Source organism: Rhamphochromis longiceps, linkage group LG16 (genome assembly GCF_057381845.1).
Source record: "Rhamphochromis longiceps isolate RC_006_pf linkage group LG16, R_longiceps_female_GT1.1, whole genome shotgun sequence".
NCBI lineage: Eukaryota > Metazoa > Chordata > Actinopteri > Cichliformes > Cichlidae > Rhamphochromis > Rhamphochromis longiceps.
In genome coordinates this window covers 37,485,690-37,506,053 of record NC_140572.1, presented here as the reverse complement: position 1 = coordinate 37,506,053, position 20,364 = coordinate 37,485,690, and the positions used below count along the sequence as shown (strand labels likewise).

The following is a 20,364-nucleotide window of genomic DNA, read 5'->3' as shown; positions in this document are numbered from 1 at the left end:
TACAAAGATTAGCTACTCGGCGTATTGTTTCGTAGATGTGGGCAGTTCACTCTCGTCTGAGGCAAAAGGGCGGCGGTGGTTTGAAGTCGAGCTGGAGGATGAGGAGAAACATGTCGGTGTGAGGACACGTCGCCGTTGCGCCAGAGGGAAGCTCGTTGTAGGTGAGTGTGAGACTCTAGAGGTCGTGAATGCGGGCGTCGGTGTTCCCGCGGGTGAAATCTGCCGTTAACGCGAAAGCCAACAACTTACTGTAGCCTAGCTAACAGCCACAGGATTACTTCGAGTAATGACAGCACGGCAGGCGGTCGGCGGGGATTAGCTCGCTGTAAATGAGCGTACGACCTACCGCATCACATTTGCGGAATTTCCTTTTTCAGTGCAAACTTGAAGAAAAGGATGAAGCAGCCGAAATCCGTTATTCAGGGGCGGTTACTGTCGGCGTCCTCACACTCAGGCAGGCCCTGGCTCCGTGTGTCAGACGTTTCCAGCAGGGAAGAGTCATAAACACAGTGTTTGCCTTTTCTCTTACTCTATTTCTTTATTTCCAGCAGCTGTGTACACACACACACACACACACACACACACAGTGGTGTCCGGCTGTGAGGCAGAAATCGTGTGCAGATTTAACCGCTGGACAGAGAGAACAGAGAGATTCTTCATACATCAAATCATAGGATGAGATCATTCAGAAGCACCAGTCAGCCTGCACACACACACACACACACACACACACACAGACACCCACCACTATTAATAGCAAAGTGAAATCATCAGTTCATTAGGCTGTCTGGAGACAGATCCCTCTTTATCTTTTCATCAGAACTTCAGAGAAAGGCCAAACCCTTCTCCTCTCTCCTTCTCCACCTCCCTCTGCTCCTCATGAGGATGATGGTGGTGGGCACAGTGCTGGATGCTTTTCTGACTTTTTCTGAACAGTTTTGTGACGTTTCATGCAGGTAAATTACATTCAGATGGCTGCAGACTAGATTGACCAGGTGTCCAGCTTTATGTGGGACTTCACAGCCTTTATCCTCTGTCCCCGTCATGTACTGAGATGGTATCCTTCATGCTTGATTAGGTCCAGCAGTGATTCCCAAATGATTGCAACTGCACAAAAAGTACATGAAAGGCCATAATGAGGATGAAGCTGGTCACTTGACTCCGTAGAGAAAACTCAGACCAAAATCACCCACACACACACACACAACTGTCAGGTCAGACTTCTGCTTGAGGGTTTCATTTACTGGGCTGAGTGAACTGATGCAAGCTAAAGAGCCAGAGCTCTCTGAGAGCAACTTTGTGTCCTGTGACCCAACATTAGATGTGGACCACAGGAAGTAAGCGAGAGAGAGAGTGTGTGTGTGTGTGTGTGTGTGTGTGTGTGAGTGAGTAGGTTATATGCTACTGGAGCTTACTACAAGACAAAGTCATCGTAGGCGGTGCGCTCAAAAGTGCCCTCGGCCGACGAGACGAAATTGTCTTGGATGTCGTTGTAGTTGTTTTTGGTGTCTCTTCAGCATAAAGTTTGAAAGTCACTTAGGTCAGAATTCAGAAGGTTGAACTATGCTCAACAGTTGGTTGTATTTTAATTACTTTTACCTAAATTCAAATGAAAAGAAAATGCTGAAAATGCAATAAATATAACATCAGCTGACAAACAGCTACCTCCTGCCTGATCCTTTGTCTTTAAATTCAGTGTTTGAAATAAGCGCGTTCAGGTGCTTCTGCAACATATTCAAAGTTTAGGATGCGTTGGTCTATCACAAACCAAGCAGCCGTTTAAAGGAGATCTGAGACAGAAGCTACAAGTTTCTCTAAGGATAAAAATACACAGTGCTGTTTTCTGTGTGTGGCCACCAAGTTGTAAAGAACACAGAGAGAGAGACTGTAAAAGTGAGGAGGCGGTGTGCATGTACAGTATCACCATCACAGGCAGAACAGTAGCTTCCACAAAAAAAGCAAACTAGGATTTATTCCTGAAATGAAAGACAATCGTGTGTGTGTGTGTGTGTGTGTGTGTGTGTGTGTGTGTGTGTGTGTGTGTGTGTGTGTGTGTGTGTGTGTGTTAAAGACAAGTCCAAATACTGGTGGGCACTCCATGTCAGTGGATTTAAAAAAATTAATAAAACTGAGTGACAAAGAATGAAAAAGTACTTGGAAGTGAACAAAACCTTTGGAAAATAACTTGTTTTGCCTGTATTTTTGCTCGTGGATGTTTTATTATTTCACAATATCGAGTCTTGCAGGAAAAGCACGCCTCTGGAGATGTGCTGATTTATGGATGCAACTGTACTGAAGCCCAGCAATAAACTACACACTTTAAGTCGTATTGAGATAGAAGAAACGGGAGCTACACGAGTGTAAAAACAAGCCCGAGTTTCTCTTTATGCTCATGATTTAACGGAAGAATTGCACAATTAAAATAAAAATCACTATTTTATGCAGGTTATTGAGGCTGTAATCTGCATTATTTGCAGATTATCCATCATTTTTACTATGTGAGGTATGCAAATAAGGTATTACTGGTAAATGGGGGATGTAATGACTCTTCCCAAACCAGTTTAGTTCCTACCTGGGCCACACTTACCCAGTCTTAATTAATAATGGATTGGATTTATATAGCGCTTTTCAAGGCACCTAAAGCGCTTTACAATGCCACTATTCATTCACTCTCACATTCACACACTGGTGGAGGCAGCTACAGTTGTAGCCACACCAGGGGCAGACTGACAGAAGCGAGGCTGCCATATCGCAGCCCTCTGGCCAACAGGTAGGGTAAAGTGTCTTGCCCACGGACACAACGACCAGGACAGAGAGCGATCCCGGGGATCGAACCGGCGACCTTCCGGTTACAGATGCGCTTCCCAACCTCCTTGGCCACGGTTGCCCGGTTTGAAACACTTCCCTGCTCTGTCATATGATTTCAAAACCTCAAGAAGGTGATGTTGAAAACACTCGTGAGGCTGCACAACAGGACTTTCCTAACTGATGGGCGGTGACATTAGTCACAGATACTCTCATTTTATATTGACTAGCAAGCAAATTGACAAATTTAATCACAAAGCACAGACAACGTTATATTTGTGTTTCTGAGATCGCCCTTCTATTTCATGAGCTGTATGCAGTGTAGTGACCACTAAAACTGTTGCGTAATCAAATATTAAAAAAAACCAAACAAACTTTAAAAGCATTTCATCTTTCTTCTAGTACAAAGACGCACTGCAAACATCACATTTAAAGCTGCTCCCTGACAGCAGTTTGCATGCTCTGTTATGGTAACACCAAGCCGCCGCGCCCCGGAGCTGCTTTGATTTATGACAGGAGCGTGTCTCTGTACTGGGAGTGACTCTGGATCAAACTGACACACATTGTTGAAAATTTATGGATTATTTTGTTTTTTCAGGCTGCACATCATCTGTTTGTGCAGTTTATGTTTAAATCGGGTCACCAACAATGCTCTGAGACCAGAGGCTGCTAAGTGGTTGTGACCTGCAATCATGTGATTAGTCATTTAGCGAGCTGTTCGCACTTTGTCCTCTCAGCCGTGGGGTGTTTGAGATCTGAGCGTGAAACGTGTTACTGGAGGAAATGCGTCGAAGGCGGGAGACTTTGATTGATGTGTTCCTGTTGGAGGCAGTCGTACAGTAAAACACCGACTGCCAGAATGAGTTTAAAGCATCTGACTGTGAAGTGTAATTATCAAAGCCTGCTGCTGCTTAAATAATCATTACTTTGAAGCAGTCTCAGCTGTGCAATAAGACGCTGGCTTGGGGATAGCATCTTACTCCACACGGAGGCTGCACGTTCGGTTTCTGTGCAGCTTTTGCTGCGTCTGCACGAGTCCCGCGTTTTGGAAAAGGTTCTGGAAATGGTGCTGAGCCAGTTCTAGCTTGAAAACAGAGCTTGTTTTTAGTGTTGATGGGCAGAGACAGTCTTTTGAAAACCATTACTCATGTGCTTCCTGGCTGGATGGTGTCAGTCACTACATATCCTTCCCAGCATCCCCACACCCCTTACATGACCCTTTCCAGAAAAGTCCTGTACTGCAACTACTCCCACCCAGTCTGTCTCACACAAACATTTTAAAGTGCCCAGTGTACATGACTGGCTGTGTGATTATTCCACAGTCACCCCCTTAAATGCTCCTCGCCTCCCCCTGGCCCCCCACCCAGGGGGAGGCGAGGATGGTGGGAACGTAACCTGTGAGCTGACCTCAGATCGCTGTTCTCCTCCAGCTATAATATGGCTTTAACTTCACTTTTCTCTCATCTTCATTTCTGCTCTGTTCGTTCTGGCTTCGAGCTGCTTGGTTGGTAAAATACACAGTGGTGAGGTAACACACCGCCGTGTATTTTACCAACCAAGCAGCTCGCTCGGCCATTAAAGGCTCGAGCCACAGATATGTCCTGAACCAGTCGGCGTGATGCTTGTCCTTGGACTGTGGCGTTACCTTAATAATGTTAGCGTTTCCTGTTTGAGGATTAACACTGTTAACATGAGACTCACTGGCTGTTTGCGCTTGTTTTTTTTTTTTGCAGCCTGATGTTTATTATTTTGTCCCTGAGCAGGTTTGTGTATTTAGATTTTTGGCTAGATGGCAGGACTGTCACACATTATAAATGGTGGGAGCTGTGCAGTGCCTTCTCTCCCAGATTGAACAGGTGAGATCCACACTGCTGTTATTTTAAGCCGACTGATTATAGACTGTAATTTCTAATTAGAGGTAGTGGCATTCTCAGCTATTAGCTGTTAGTTTTAAGGGTTTAAAAATTTTTTTTTTTTAAATATATAAGCAGTTTTCTTTCTTTAACGCACAGTTATTTATGCACTCCTTTATTCTCTGCTGCTCTGATCAGCTGGTTGGCGTCTTTATGGCTTTCTAAACATGCACGATTGAAGGAAGTTTTTCCCAGCTTATAGTAAAAAAATAAATTATTTGTTTTTATATAACTGGCTGTTATAAACTGTGATGCGATTAGATCATTACATGGTTAATATGGGTCTGTCTGTGAAGGTTCTCAGTCATCCAGGTCATCGTAGTCAAAGGAGCTTGCAAAGAAAAGCGTCTGGACTTCTTTAAGTTGCTTGAAGACGTTTCACCTCTCATCCGAGAAGCTTCTTCAGTTCTAAGGTCAAATGGTGGAGAGTCCCAGATATAAACCTAGTGGGAGTTTCCCCCCACAGAGGGACAAAGGACCCCCTGATGATCCTCTAATCGCCTGAGCCAAGGTGGGAAACTGGGTGTGGGTCCCAATCAGCCAGAGTTTCGGGTGTGTTCATTGTGAAACCTGGCCCCACCTTATCATGCGAATTCCTGAGGTCAGATGGCCCAGGATGTGAGTGGGCGTTAAGGCGTCTGGGAAGGATCTCAAAACTGGATTATAGATGGCAGAGAGTTGGTGTCGTAAACCCCCGCCTCTGTTCAAAGATGGTCGCTCACAGTGGACATAGATGGCTTCTTTCACTCCTCTTTACAACCATCTGTCCTCTCTGTCCAAAATGTGAACATTGGCATCCTCGAAAGAGTGTCCTTTATCCTTAAGATGCAGATGGACAGCTGAGTCTTGTCCTGTGGAGGTGGCTCTTCTGTGTTGTGCCATGCGCTTGTGAAGTGGCTGTTTGGTCTCTCCAATGTAGAGGTCTGAGCATTCCTCGCTGCACTGTACAGCATACACCACATTGTTAAGTTTGTGTTTTGGCGTTTTGTCTTTCGGGTGAACCAGTTTCTGTCTGAGCATGTTGCTGGGTCTGAAATACACTGGGATGTCATGCTTGGAGAAAACTCTCCTGAGTTTCTCTGATACGCCGGCTACATAGGGGATGACAATGTTGTTGCGTCTGTCCTCCCTCGCTGGTGTCTGGTCTTCTTTTCTGTGCCTCTTTGCTGACTTTAAGAACGCCCATTTAGGATAGCCGCACGTTTTGAGTGCTTCCTTTACATGTGTGTGTTCCTTCTTTTTCCCTTCAGGCTTAGAGGGAACATGTTCTGCCCGGTGGTGTAGGGTCCTGATTACTCCAAGTTTGTGTTCCAGAGGGTGATGGGAGTCAAAGAGGAGGTACTGGTCTGTGTGTGTGGGCTTCCGGTAAACTTCGATGTTGAGTTTGCCGTTCTCTTCAATGTGCACAGCGCAGTCCAGGAAAGGCAAACAGTTGTCCTTTGTGTCTTCCCTGGTGAACTTGATGTTCTTATCCACAGCGTTAATGTGCGCAGTGAAGGATTCCACTTCTTGTGTCTTGATTTTGATGGGTCGGGCACTGATTTCACCCCGTTGGGGAGTTATCTGTGGATGGATTCAGTGGCGGGCAGTTCTATGGTGAATTACTGCTTTTCCTGCTTTTTGAACCCTGTTTCTCAACAAAAAGTTAGTTTCAACATAAACGATTATTATTCTTGATCAACTTCAGCAAAATGTAAATTTTCGAAATGGATAAGTTAAAACGTTAAAGTGGAATCTGTGTGGACTTTATCGCATGTTTAACTTGGTGAATTATGGTTTAACACTTCATCTGATTGATGAGTGTTTATATCAGCAGTACAGTGCAGACCGGGGCGTGCACTGCTGTGTTCCTTCTGTGAGTTATGGAGCTGCTTTGTTCCCACGTGAAGAGGGAAATCCCTTGATCCTTTCCCAACAGCAACTAGCCACGTCTCGAGCCCAGGGAGACTTTCTGCGAGGGCAGAATATGAGGCTCAAAACACACCAGCTTCATCCATTTTCTGTGTAAATGCACACACCAGCAGAGTGTAAGCAGATGTGCTGCAGATTTACTGGCTGTGTGAGGGATGAGGGGGGGAAACGGCATTTTATGGTCAGCTGGGGCTGCCGAGTTCGGTGAAGACATGAGCGAGTGCTCCTGTTTGTGTCCCACAGGGTATTTACTGAAATCATAGTTGTTGTGATTTAATTTTGTGGTTTTTGGACTCGTGTAATGGGACACACTGTAGAAAACTGTAGTTGTAACGTGCAGTTGGGTGTACTTTTAACAACTTGGAATGAATGTGGGAGGAAATGCTTTTAGAACAAGTGAGAAATCAAAGGTGTGTCTTATTTTGAAAGAATCTATTAAAGGAGTGAACGACTTTCTCGTGTAGCCCAGTGGGAAACTGACATGAGTTTGGGTTAGAGTTGGATTGTTAAACCTTAAACCTGCCTTCTAGGATTTCTTTAGGATTATAAACCATGACTGCTTTCTTAGCATAATTCCTCCCCTAAAATCATAATGTTATAAATACAACAGGGATGGTTTTCCACAGAGGAATGCATGTGTGATCTGAGCACAACTTTCATGTTTCTTCTTTGTCACTTAATACGAGTAGGCAGTAAACCAGCTGCCTTACTGAGACAGTCTCTCATCCTGAACTCCTGCTCTGCAGCTTTAAGGACAAAACTGGTTTTGAGGGTAGATGATGAAGGACTGTCGCAACAACAACCTGACCAGTGAGCGAGCTGCTCACAAATACACAAGAATGGAGAGTAGAAGGGCCTCGCACAGCTGATTGGAAAACACGTCAACACTTAACTTAGCAGTCGAAGATGACGTTCTCACAGACAGACAAATCTATATTTAAAAAACAAACAAACCCTTTGATGCTAATGCTTCCCGGCCATATATTATATTATATTTTGCTACAGTTGGCTAGTTAGCATCTCTGTCCTGCAGCTGATGCCAGGTTTGAGTAAAACACAAGTACAGTCTGTTTAAAGTGAAGTGAAGTGATACCTCAGAAGTGTCAGCAGATACTGTTTTGGGTGGTTTGTAACACGTTGTCCTTATTTTACAAATTTAACACACTTCTCTTGAACACATCAAACATTTTAGTCCTCATGTTATCGCTCTCTTTTTCTCGATGCATGTTATTGTCCAAAAGTCAGGCGAAGGTTAAGGGTTATTTGTCTCTTTTGTGCTGGGGTTAAGTGGTTTGGCTAGTTTGTAATAAACAGATTCTCCACAGAGTCTTCTGTGTGGTTTCTGATGTCACCTGTCGTTCTGTTTTTCTAAGGCACAGATGCAGTTGTAGGGAGATGCCACCAAATAGTCTAAGAGTGAAATCAAGATGAACCTGATAAGGTTTAGATGTGAGTTGGTTTCATCGAGAACACCAAATGTATGACTGGTGTAAAAACCACAGCTGTAATGTGTGCTGTGGTTTCAGAGTGCTTCATGAGGTTATTTGTTTTTCTTCAGTCATAGATGGCTTTTAAAGTGGAATAGACACCTATTTTGTGGCTTTGACAGCCATCCAGACATCTAAACGACTGAAGAGTTTATTTTTATTTTTTTGTTTTAACATCAGGAATTTGACTCAATCTTTTTGCTTAACCTGGCTTGGCATTGCAAAGGAAGGAAACATCTTCCTTCCCTCCATTGTGCTGCAGGAAAGGATGGACTTTAGCCAGCTGACAGCTGTTTCCTGCACGATGGAGGAGGAATGGGTGTGTGGGTGGTAGGAGTGTTGATGCTAGTGGGTGAATGTTTCTCTTTTTTTATGCTTTTATCTCTTGCTGCAGTTTAATTAAAACTGTAAATCTGCAGGTTTCGTTGTAATGTGAAAGTCTGGTTTTAATTTTATGTGTTATATGTATTTGGATGGCTTTGGGTGCATGTTTTAATATCTTTGCAATAAAATTTCATATACTTAATGTTACCAATAAAATGACCTTGGAGCAAATTTCTCTTTATGAACATTGGAGGTGTTTCATTTCTAGCCAAAGAGTCTGGAATGATATCAAAATAATAAGAACCATTTGGATAATTTATTTTATTTATGTTGAGGAAAGCTCCCCAAACTAATGTTTGGTTTTTGTTTTTAAAAAGGGTACATCTTATTTAAATTTGTTAATTTTTAAAAATATTTGGTATCTACAGATTAGCAGTGCTGGTATCATCAAATCAGCTTTTATAACATCAGCAGACACACTTTTTTTTTTTTTTTTTTTTTTTTTTTTTTTTTTTTTTTTTTTTCTCTGTGGAAAAATCCTTTAAGTTTGGAGCTGTGTGGGGATTTTCCTGCACGTGCCTCATGTTTCAACATTCTAATGAGATTCATATCTGGGTCTTTTTTTGCTTTTGAGCCATTCCAGTGTGGATTTGCCAGCGTGCTTAGGATCATTAGCCTGTTACAAGGTCTACTTGGAGTTCAACTTCAGCTTTGATACTCATGGCCTCAAATTTTCCTCAGATGCTTCCCAATACAAAAAAAATGAATAGTAGAGTCAACGACTGAGAGCTGTCCAGAGGCAGCAAAACAATCCAGAACAATAAGATTTCCTATCGTCATGCTTCAGTTACTGGCAAAACGACTCTCTCTGATTGTTCTGTTTCAAAAGGCCTGCTCTTTGTACCCTCAAGATCAAACTGCAGATTTACTCCAACGCTCTTTCTGGACAGAAAGGCCTCTTTGGCAGGTTATCTTCATGCACACTCTTAAAAGATTGCAGATGCTTTTTCTTTATAAGCAGCAGTTGGAAGAGCGACCTGTAGAGCCTGTGATGAAATTCTGGGGCTCCATGGTGGTTATTTGTCTGACATGTGAAAGATTCTAGGTTTGGGAGGGGATGACACACAAACCCGGTCTCATGGGCGTTGGTCACTCCTAGTAATGGTTCCAAGCACAGGTAAATGGGAGGGTTGCATTAGGAAGGGCACGCAGAGGAAAATGCAAATTTATTAAAGCTCACCCGTCCTGAGCATCTGCCTCTGTCACACCAACCCTGTGCATGTCCTCCTTCATTACATCCATGAAGCTTCTCGGTGCTCTTCATCTTTTCCTCCTCTAACCTCTAACTTTGTCCTCAAACTGCTCGAGCCAAGCGGTCCCTCTGATCGACTTGTTTCTGGTCACCCCAGATTTATCACACACATCTCCAAGCTTCCGATGGCTCTGGGTTGGACTGAAGGTTGGCAGCGTCTGGGCTGACTGTGGCTGTAATTTGGGTGTTGTGAATGATGAGGAAAAGTTGGTTCCAACCTGTGCAGATCTAATTCCATGAAGGAAGTGTTGTGCGATTATTTGTCTGCTCAGATTATTTTTAAAAAACTGTTTTAATTGTATGCCTGGAGTTAAGAGCAGTCAGTGTCACGCATCAAAAACAGGAAGCGAACTAAAGCGGCTCTCTGTGCAGCGACTCAACACCACGCTACAACATTTCTGTCAACTTTGTCCTCGTACGGCCCGACTTCCTCCGCCTCACTCCTGCTTCCGATTTCTCTCACCCGCTTTCCCGCTCTCCTCTCGTGACTCATTCTTTGTAGATTTGGGAGCTTCGAGGACAGCTGTGGTCTGAACTTTCTGCCACGACAGACTGAGATAGCATGGTGGATATTAAAGCTCCAGCAACAAGGCGATGCCTGATTCGAAGCACATAATCTTACGACTGAGTAGCAAACAGGCTGTTCTCCTGTGGTTTAAGTGCAGAATGCCTCTGAATGATTTGATATACTGAGCACTGACGCCTCTCCCACAGAAAGCTTCAGTTTAACCCCTTAATGTTGAAGTTCATTTTTGTTCTTAAAAAGTAATTAGAAGCTCCAGCTGTACATCTGTGTTTTGAGCCGTCATATTTCTGTGGCTTTGTTGTCGTCATTCATTTAGTTTTGACTTGTGAAGCACACGCAGGAAAGCTTCCCACTTAGATTTAAAATGTGCCAGCTTACAAAGATGCCATATGCACGCTCTAATGGTCGTCTGTTTCACGCAGCAGCAGAATGACAGCATTTTCTTTTTTGTATTTTAGAGGAAAGCTCTTAATTTGAAACCGAAGTATTTTGCTTGGCAGGGATTTTCCTGTGTGGTGGTTTTAGCTGCTTGCAAAGGAAGCGCTCGCCTATGATTGTGTGTATGTGTCGAGAGAGAGAGAGAGAGCTCTACCTGATGCTGCTTAAGTGACTCAATGTTCGTATGTTGATTCATGGTTTTCTTAACTACTGCAGAATATTTTAATAGGGTTATCTGCTATAAAAAGCCAGGCCAGGAAAATCGCCTTCATGTTTTTATCCTTGGTTACTTTGACACAGTCATCTGCTGTGATGCTCACACGTGTCAGCTTTGTTTCTATACATGGATATAAAAATATAGACATGTACTGAGACAGAAATATTCTAATTCTGATCATTTGAGTCAAAATTGAATCGGGAGCTTGTGAATCAGAATTGAATCAATTATAAAAATCGGCGACGATACCCAGCCCTAGCTGTAACCCACCGATGTGTAAATCCACCTTGTGTTGTCGCTGCTTTGGGCTTTCAGCCCGTGAGCACATGCCGCTGAGCTTGTTCCTCTGGTGGGTGCAGCTCTGGGACGAACTTACTGTTACTCAGCTATGAAAATAATCCAGCGTGAGCCGAGCTGAACTCTGCCTTTTGGCCTCTCTTGCTCTAGTTTTCCCATCTTTGTTTTTCCTCTTTCTGCTTTGATCTACATCTCCTGGCTGTGCTCTGTCTCCATGGTGATGTAAAACCAGCCTGGGGGGGGGGGGGGGGAAATAAAAATCTTAACACATCTCTGGCTTGTTCTCTCCCTCCCTCCCTTTGTTGTCAATCCCTCGTCTCCCTCACTTGGTTCTGCATTTCAGCCAGCCAGGTGCGTCTCGTCAGCCACCTGCTATCCTACCTACTTCCCACCTTTACCGCCACTGTAGAGGGTAGCCATGGCAACCAGCGCCGTGCCAAGTGACAACCTGCCAACGTACAAGCTGGTGGTGGTGGGGGATGGGGGTGTCGGGAAGAGTGCCCTCACCATCCAGTTTTTCCAGAAGATCTTCGTGCCAGACTACGATCCCACGATTGAGGACTCGTATCTTAAACACACAGAAATAGACGGACAGTGGGCCATACTGGACGGTGAGTTCCAAAGAACCAGACAGCTTGTAAATCTTCTATGCTTATTTTTCCCTCCTTTTGTTTCAGTCAGCACAACACATCCATCATCGTGCCACAAGTTAACATTTGTTATTGTTCTTCTTTTGCCCGTAATTACAATCCTGCGGCAGCTGTCTACACTGAGCTTTATATAAAACATCAGCTGTGGTTTTTCCATGTGAGAGAAACTGTGTACAATTCCATAATTTTATCCTTTCCCTTTAAATATAAATTGAGTAATTATAAAGGATGCAAAAAGACCTGAAAAACAGATCATTTCTAAATTGTTCTATCATTGAATATGTTCAGTCTTTTATAAGTGAACTTCTGACCTTTGCAAAGAGAAAATGTCACTTTGTGATGCAACTGTTACGCAAGTGTGTAGCTAAGCCATGAATGCACTCAAGATAAGGACAGTGGCCCACAGACCCACGTAGATGTACAAATGTGTTTCTCCCAGTGTGCAGCGATTGTGCTGGTGGGGGGGGGGCATGAAACTAAAACTCACCTGTTGTAGTGACAGGACGTCCACAGTGGCTCTGATAAAAATCACATTTTAAATACTACTGATGTTTGTGTGTGGATCAGTTTTGTTTTAGTCTGATGTATTTTTAATGAACGTATGCATGTTCAAAGTGCGATCCTTGCATCAGATGATGCTCGGGGAGTATTTCGTGTACTTGTGTGATTTAAGTGAAGAGCCCTGAGACCCTTCTCAGTGTATTAATGCATTTGTCCCGACATGGACACAGTACTGGACACGGCCGGTCAGGAGGAGTTCAGTGCAATGAGGGAGCAGTACATGAGGACGGGAGACGGCTTCCTGATCGTCTTCTCGGTGACGGACAAGGCCAGCTTTGAACACGTTGACCGATTCCATCAACTCATACTACGGGTCAAAGACAGGTAGGAGCAGAAAAATAAACACTTGGACAACAAAATAAAATATTCTTGCAAAGTCTTTTGCAGCCCCTCTTTTCTTTGTTTCTCTTGGAGCAAGTTTTGCAGCTAGTTATTAAAACATGGCTTTAATAACTAGCTGACTACGTCATAGCAGTGAGCCTTATCAGCTGAAGATTATACAAAGAAATGAATGCACGGTGCGCTTACTGTATCAGTGCATTATAAGCATTTGTTTATCCATATATAGGCAGTTTAAACTTTTTCAAGTTTAAACTCCCACACTTTTCCAAGTGGGCATTTTTTTTACAGTGTGTTACATGAGAGCACAGAGGATAGTATTTTTTGGGTGGAGAGAATCACTTTTTAGTGTGTTGGTGACTGAACCTATTTCTTGGCTTTGGCTGCACTGGGGGGTTTCAGAAGTCCTCAGTCAGAGGATGGTTACTGCTAACATGGTGCCAAGCAACCTGAGACGGTATTTAATCATGAGAAACGCTTGAAATCACTGGTGCCACGAACGTTGATTGCACTGTGTGAAAGTTGGAGGCAAGTTGTATGTAGTTTATTTTATTGAACCTTTTCTTTATACTGTTAATCTCATTCAGTATAAATGTCTCATTACACCGTCAGACAGATCTGTGTCAGACTGTGTCATAAATGTGCAGTCAGGGCTGTCTGTGTCATGTTTGGTCCAAAGGGAGACAAAGAACTGAAATGTTGTGAAGTAAATTTTGCCTTAGATGTCATATATAGCATCCGATTAGGTTCCCCTTTCCATTTAAGGCACATGTTATCTTCCAGAGAGTCTTGGTCTCTGTCCTAGTGTGCCCTTATGAACACAAAGGGTACGCAGTTCAAAAGGTTTGTTTGCAAAAGCTATACGAGCAGTCTGGAAAGCACCAACATTTCAACTGAAAGTCTGTGTGAACCACTCTGTTAAATATAGCAAAAGAGGAAGTAGTTCATCATATTCATTAAAGACCAAACTTTGCCCTCGCTGACTCGGGCCGCGCTGAGGGGTATGGTTATCATGTGATTTAAGGGCGGTTGAAGATGAAGGTCTCCTCCTTTCCTCGCTCTTGCTCACACCGACGGAACATCAGTTATTTCCAAAGCTGAAATCTGTCGTCGTCAGTTCTCGACCGTGACTGACAAATAAAACTGAGTCACACGCAGGAAATGGAAAAACAAAAAAACGGAACTGAACGAGTTGGAGTCTGTCAAAATTTGCGCTCATCAGCAGCTGATCTATCCCAAATTAAACATGGCCTGTTTTTTAGTGTGTTAGCGTTTCAAATGCAAGCGAGAATTAGTCATATCCTCCTATGACTAAGCATTCAAGGCTGTTTGAAACATCTGTACGCATCGATAAAATATTCAGTAATACAGCGATGCATTGCATCTCGACTCTGTGTCCTTATCGTCTCAGGGAGGCCTTCCCCATGGTGCTGGTCGCAAACAAAGTGGACTTGGTCCACCTAAGAAAAGTCACAACTGACCAGGGGCAGGAGATGGCTGCAAAGCATAATGTAAGTAGTCTTTCCTTAAGCACGTGTCCCTGATGACTTATTACCGCCTACAAACAGCATCAGGGTTTTTGAATTATGCAAAGCTTTAAGTTTCAGTGTTTTCATGTTAGTCTGTAATAAACACAGGCTGTGTACGGGGGCAGAAAAGACCAGCGTTCAAGGAAATGAGCAAATGGCATTTATAGGCCTGCAAGCTGCTACTTCTCAGCTTGTTTAGACAGGCAACAGTTCTGAATGCGATTAATGCTTAATCATTATTGGTCTTTCAGAACCATCACAGACTTGAACTGCACATTACTGTAAACTTAAACACCTGACTGAGCTGCTCATGTTTCATATTTGTTTCCTCAGATAACTTATATTGAAACCAGTGCCAAGGACCCCCCAATGAACGTGGACAAAGCCTTTCATGAACTGGTTCGTGTTATAAGGTAACCTGAGGACCTTCAGATCTTTGAAATAAATACGCTGGGATAGGGATGCACTTTATGTAAAGATGGGTCACCACTGCGTGAAAGGCAGCACTTCATTAAAACAGATGGAACAAAAATCGTGGTACCGCCTGTGAGTGCAGGTTAAAACTGCAAAGGAACGCCGACGTGTTCCCGTCTCATTAAAGATGAAGTGAGGTTTGTTTTACAAGACACGAATTTCGGATTCTTTTACAAAATCCTCCCGACAACAGCGCTCTGTCCTAAAGGCGTGTGAGATGGTGTGGAGGGGGTATTAGTTTGAATGCTATATACCAATGTGGTATGTGACTTTTGTTGCCATGATGCCAGGTCTCTCTTGGAAATGAGATTTTTAATCTCAATGAGATTTTTTACCTGGATAAATAAAGGATTAAAAAAAAAAATGCCATTGGCTAATATGCACATCTGTGACGGTGCTGTTAATTATAAACTTGGTAAAAGGGTTTTGGATCAAAGAGGCATAGATGATACCAAAACACAAAACATGACTATGCAGCTCTAATTAAAGGAGTCTGATCTGCAGTCACCTATAACAAACAGCATGGCAAAGAAAACTTCAAAACTCTGGAGCAGCTGAAATCTCATATCAAGCAACAGTAAAAATGCATCAGCTGGCCATAAAGCTAAAGTGATGCAACGCAGCGCAACGCTGGACTGTGAAAGTGTTTTTAGGAAGGATGGGGGAAAAAAAGGGGGGGGGGGGAAACAAGACCAAAGCCACTTCCTGTCTTGACCCGTGTAATTTCAGAAGAATTTGGTTTTTGTATGTGGTCACATCCTGTTTATAAGTCTGGCCGAACACTCCGAAGGGTGACAAGTAATCCCTCTTGTGGTGTCGGGGCTTCGTGCTCGTTACACAGCAGCAGATCAGTGCGTTCTCTCACACGTTATTAAAAAAAGACGATTACTAGACTTGTGGAAAGCTCTTATTGTGCGTTTGCCAGCTTGTAGCTGACTCATGAGAAAACTCTTCCTTTGCAACACATTTGGAGCTCGATGAATCAACACTGCCCTCCTGTGGTCATACTTTAGACATCCAGTCACAAGGGAGGTTCACAGAATATTGAATGATCTGCCCTGAGCACTCATGAAATGCTATACTTAATCAGCAACAGCCAGTGCATTGATTTATGGATTTATGGGTTCTTTTATAGCAGTGGACTCGGCTCTGTCTCGATTCTGGAGACATGAGCACAGGAAAACATTAGACACACAAGCCTGGAGCTCAGTAAAAACAGTGCAAAGGTTATAAAAAGAGTTTTATTAAAGGGGCGTAATGTACTAGTTCAGGGGGATCATTGCAATTATCTGCTGTTTTTAAATTTGATTCCCACTACTCGGCGTCAGAAATGGAAATCAAAAGTAAAACTTGGGAAATTGACCTTGTGGGTAAAATTTGGAGATTAAAATGACGATTTCCTGAGCTGGAGAAAAATGATCATTTAAAGTACAAAGTTAAAGTTTTGCTTTCAAATGATTAAAAAAGAGGTTTATGCCTTTTCTTCTTCTTTTTTGCTGCCTGCAGACAACAGGTCCCAGAGAGAAACCAGAAGAAGAAAAAGAAGATGAAGTGGAGGGCGGAGCGTTCCACGGCCTCCCACAGGTTCCACTGCGCCATATTGTGACCAAGCTCATCATCTCCATCATCTATCACACGCGCACACACACACGCACACACACCAACAAACCTTTGGATGTCAGGGAACTCCCCAGCAGTGGTCAAACTACGGGAGCACAAAAGGGACTGGGGGTTGGTTGAGGAATGACTCGATGGATCCAGGAAGGATGAAATTGATCTGAAATGTTGGACTCGGCCCCTCACGATGCCTCGGACTGAGCGCTACGCCTGCCCCCCTCACTATATGGTCCTTTTCAAAGGTTTTTCTTCTTTCTTTGAGAACCTCTCCCCATCTGTACTCGTCCCTGAAATGCATAGTTATCTAATTTATGAACTTACTATGAAACGTGGCACAAGACAACAAACTGTCCGGGAAAGACAGGGGTCAGAATCACCTTGGACTTGGAACCTTTTGTCCTCTTGAGCAAGGGAAGGAAAAGCAGCGGTGTTTGTGGTTTTGACTCCCAGCAGTCTGTCCCCACGCACCTTCAATTCCGGTGGGAAAAGCTCCGACGTGATGCCCGACGAGGCCGGCTTTGGATCCCTGTTCTCTTTCTGCAGAGCGGACGAAGCCGAGAGTGGTGACAATAGATGTTGTGCAGTGTCGTCGATACGTGGACGGTGAGCCCAGTGAGTATAGTGAGCGTGAACATTGTGGTGATGTGGTTTGGAAATGTCAGTTTGGAGGGCGGCGAGAGGGCAAGTGAAAGAAACGTGTCACATGTGTCAGTGAATGCTACGAGCAGATCAGCAAGTGTTTGATTATTGTTAAAGAGAATACTGAGACCGGTTGGCGTGGCGATCTGTTAAAGGCCTTGTTTACACTCTTACGCGGGACTAGTTTCTCACGTGCAAACAGACGGCACCAGGAGCCACTTTGTCTCGAAGTGTTTGACGGTTGGTTCGGTTGCCTCTTCAGTCGTCGTCGGTAACGAGTGCAATCTGTTAAGTACTGTACGATCAGCTGTCCTGATACTTTTCTTTTCCTCCCATGTTTTTATAGCTGAAATATTACAGAAAAATATGATTATATTTGATATTAAAAAAACAAACTGTGGCAATGTAAACAGATTCAGTGCTGTTTTACAGAAGCTCTCCAGGAAAGTCTTAATGAAATAGAATAAGGGATAACGAGAGCTTCGTGATTTGCGCTGGCCACTAACCAAAACCATGTGATGTCACTTTATTTCAGTCTACAGGCTGTTCAGACTGCACCACTGAATTCAGGACTACGTCATAAGATAAATCTGTGTGGGGGGTAAAAACGGTAACCTGGGAATGTGTCGGCGGCGCGGCGCTCCCAGGGCTGAAAGCCATGTTAGCTTAGCCACAGACCACGGTTAGGTGTAGGGAAACTGCACACTAGAAGCAACAACACGCTCAGTGACTCGGTGCTCGTGGTCGTGCGGTGGATAGGAATGTACAGTTTAATAATATACGAAATGGCTCGTACTGTTAACGCACTAAAGTTTCAGCTGACACTTTGCTCTCTGGATGAATACGGACTCTTGAAGGAAGGAGTGCATCTTTTTTTTTTTTTTTTTTTTTTTTTTTTTTTTTGCACTTTTAATACGATTTCTCACTTTCCTATCGGCATGTTGTTTTCTTTCTGAATCAGTAATAGAAGCGAGGAGCACGGTAACAACGTCTGAATGTAAAAATAGGGAAAACGAAGCGAGCTGATAGGTGTCGTAACGCTGTGTGCCTGTTGCCTCTGTGGTGATTGTAACAGAGTAAAACTAGGATGGGACTAAAAATATTCAAAAGGTATTTAAAAAAACGTTGTTCGGTATTCAGTTTTGAATTTAAGAAGGCTGCCCGTGAAAAATCATTTATTAAATGACAAATTCACCTGAGCGTGGAAGTGGGAATCGCCCTCTGCTAAAGGAGGAATACAACATTGACAGTACTGATCGACATTTACTGATCAGGAGTTTCCAGAAAAGGACTCCAGCTATTACAGAAGCAACAGACTCCAGGAAAAAAGAAGAAAAACCGAATGTGTTGAAAATGTTGCATCATGTGTGTTTGATACCATTTTGTATTATTGATATGAATCTTGTGTGTTTTATAAGGAATTAAATAATTTATTACTGTCTGTTACCTCAGTGTGTCCCAGACCTGGACAAAGAAAAAAAGCTCCCCACTGTGTGTGTTTTTCAAATTTCCTGGTGAGGCTCGTGCTAAACTAAGCAAACTACCTGCTGGTATCTGTTTTTTGTCCAGAAACATTTGATTGCTGCCTTTCTCGGGTTGATCAAAATCCCTGAGGAATCCTGAAAGGGCGATTGTGAGTAAATGAAGAGCTTCTGTTTAAATTATGTAACAGATTTCAGTTTTATACATCCCGAAACTTTGTAAGTGAATGAAGGTGGAAACTTTTACATTTGGTTTGCAAAAAAAGGAGTTTTCACAAGTTGTGTAACGTGTTTTTTGGCAGGTCTGTTGTGTTCTAACTGGCTGTGTCAGACTGAGGCGCTAGACGAGGCACAATCTGTGGCCTTCTTCTCTAGCCTCAGGGGTCGATTATATTTCAATAAAATAAATAACAGGACTGTGATTTATCTTTTTAGACACTTTTTGGGTGGGTGGGGTGGATCCGTAGAATATGCAGTACTCTCCTGATCATGTGATCAGAGTGGCGTTCAGCGGCTGCTCGTGTTTCCTGTCGCCTTGCTCGCTCAGCAGAAGCTCCCCTCATTAATCTTCAGAGACGTCACACTCCATCGACTTCAACTGTGAGAATGCTGAAAGCTTCACTTTTGCCTCGTTGGCAAAAAAAGCCTGTCCAAATTCCTCGGAGGGGATTTGGCCAGGTTGGCACACAGAACAAGTCCTGCATGTAAATCATTCATAGTCCTGTTCCTGCACAGGTGAACTGGGAAGAGGCTGCTCAGTGTGAGTCCAGGTGGACGAGCAGTGAGTCATGCCCCCAACATTAAATGATCAGGACATGAAGCAGAAAAGGTCATCTTTGCCGTAACTAGAAGATTGTTTCTGCTTTAATGACGCTCTAAACTCAGTGTTTTTGCACACTTACATGAATAAATGAGAGAAAAATGAACCACATTCTGCTTTGATTTAAAATGCATCACCACTGCTCACCACTGGGGGTCAGTACTTCACTGTCGCTACAGTGGTACCAAAAGCTTTGCCAAGCACACCTTTGCATTGTGAGCAAACCCACAGACTGCTTCAAGGACCCACCCCCCCAAAATGGACAAATTCAGAATTAAAATGGCAAAAATCTCAAGTTCTCCGAGTAGTTTGAAAACTCACAAATAAGTCATTTATATGGAAATAGAAAAATACCAAATTGAGGCACAGCAGCCTGAATACATTAACCAGGAGTGATGTTTTTTTTGAGGCAGGAGCAAACAGAGCCTCATGTTGCCGTAGCACTGTTCAGGGACTCTGGGGTCTTTACAGCATGTCCTACTTTTCATTAGAGCAATCTGTGCATTCAGATGCACACCAGACACTTTATTAGGTACAACCTGTGAATGCTGGGTTTTGCCTTCAGAATCAAAAAGCTGCTGGAAACATTCCTCAGATATTCGCTCCACGTTGACGTGACTGCGTCACACGGCTGCTGCAGATTTGCCAGCTGATGAGAATCTCCCGTTCCACCACATCCCAAAGGTCCTCTGCAGGGATCTGCTGACTGAAGGCCGTTTGAGTCAAGTCAGCTGTCTTGTTCAAGAAACCAGTCTAAGATGATTTGAGCTTGGTGCCATGTTATCCTGAACGAGCCATCAGATGATTGGTGCACTGTGGCCATAAAGGGATGGACATGGTCAGCAACAGCAGCTTGTTTGGTAACAAACAACCCACTGACACCTGCTCAGCCGGCTGGCTTAATTGCACTCTCCCATCATCCTCTGCAAGCTTTTTTCAGCTAGATTTACTTGAGCTGCATTTTCAAGAGCAGAACCTCATCACTAAGTGCAATGGTACGCTCACTGATTGTTACAATGAAGCG

General features: G+C 43.5%; 1 protein-coding gene across 1 annotated transcript; it reads left to right on the top strand.

Moving 5' to 3' along the window:
• Nucleotides 1-18,931, top strand: mrasa (muscle RAS oncogene homolog a). The gene is made up of 6 exons (XM_085383857.1): nt 1-161; nt 11,574-11,841; nt 12,612-12,765; nt 14,192-14,291; nt 14,643-14,722; nt 16,290-18,931. Exons 2-6 carry the CDS (start codon nt 11,649-11,651, stop codon nt 16,387-16,389), a joined length of 627 nt encoding a protein of 208 aa, XP_085239983.1. The 5' UTR covers nt 1-161; nt 11,574-11,648; the 3' UTR covers nt 16,390-18,931.
• Nucleotides 18,932-20,364: the final 1,433 nt, after the last annotated feature.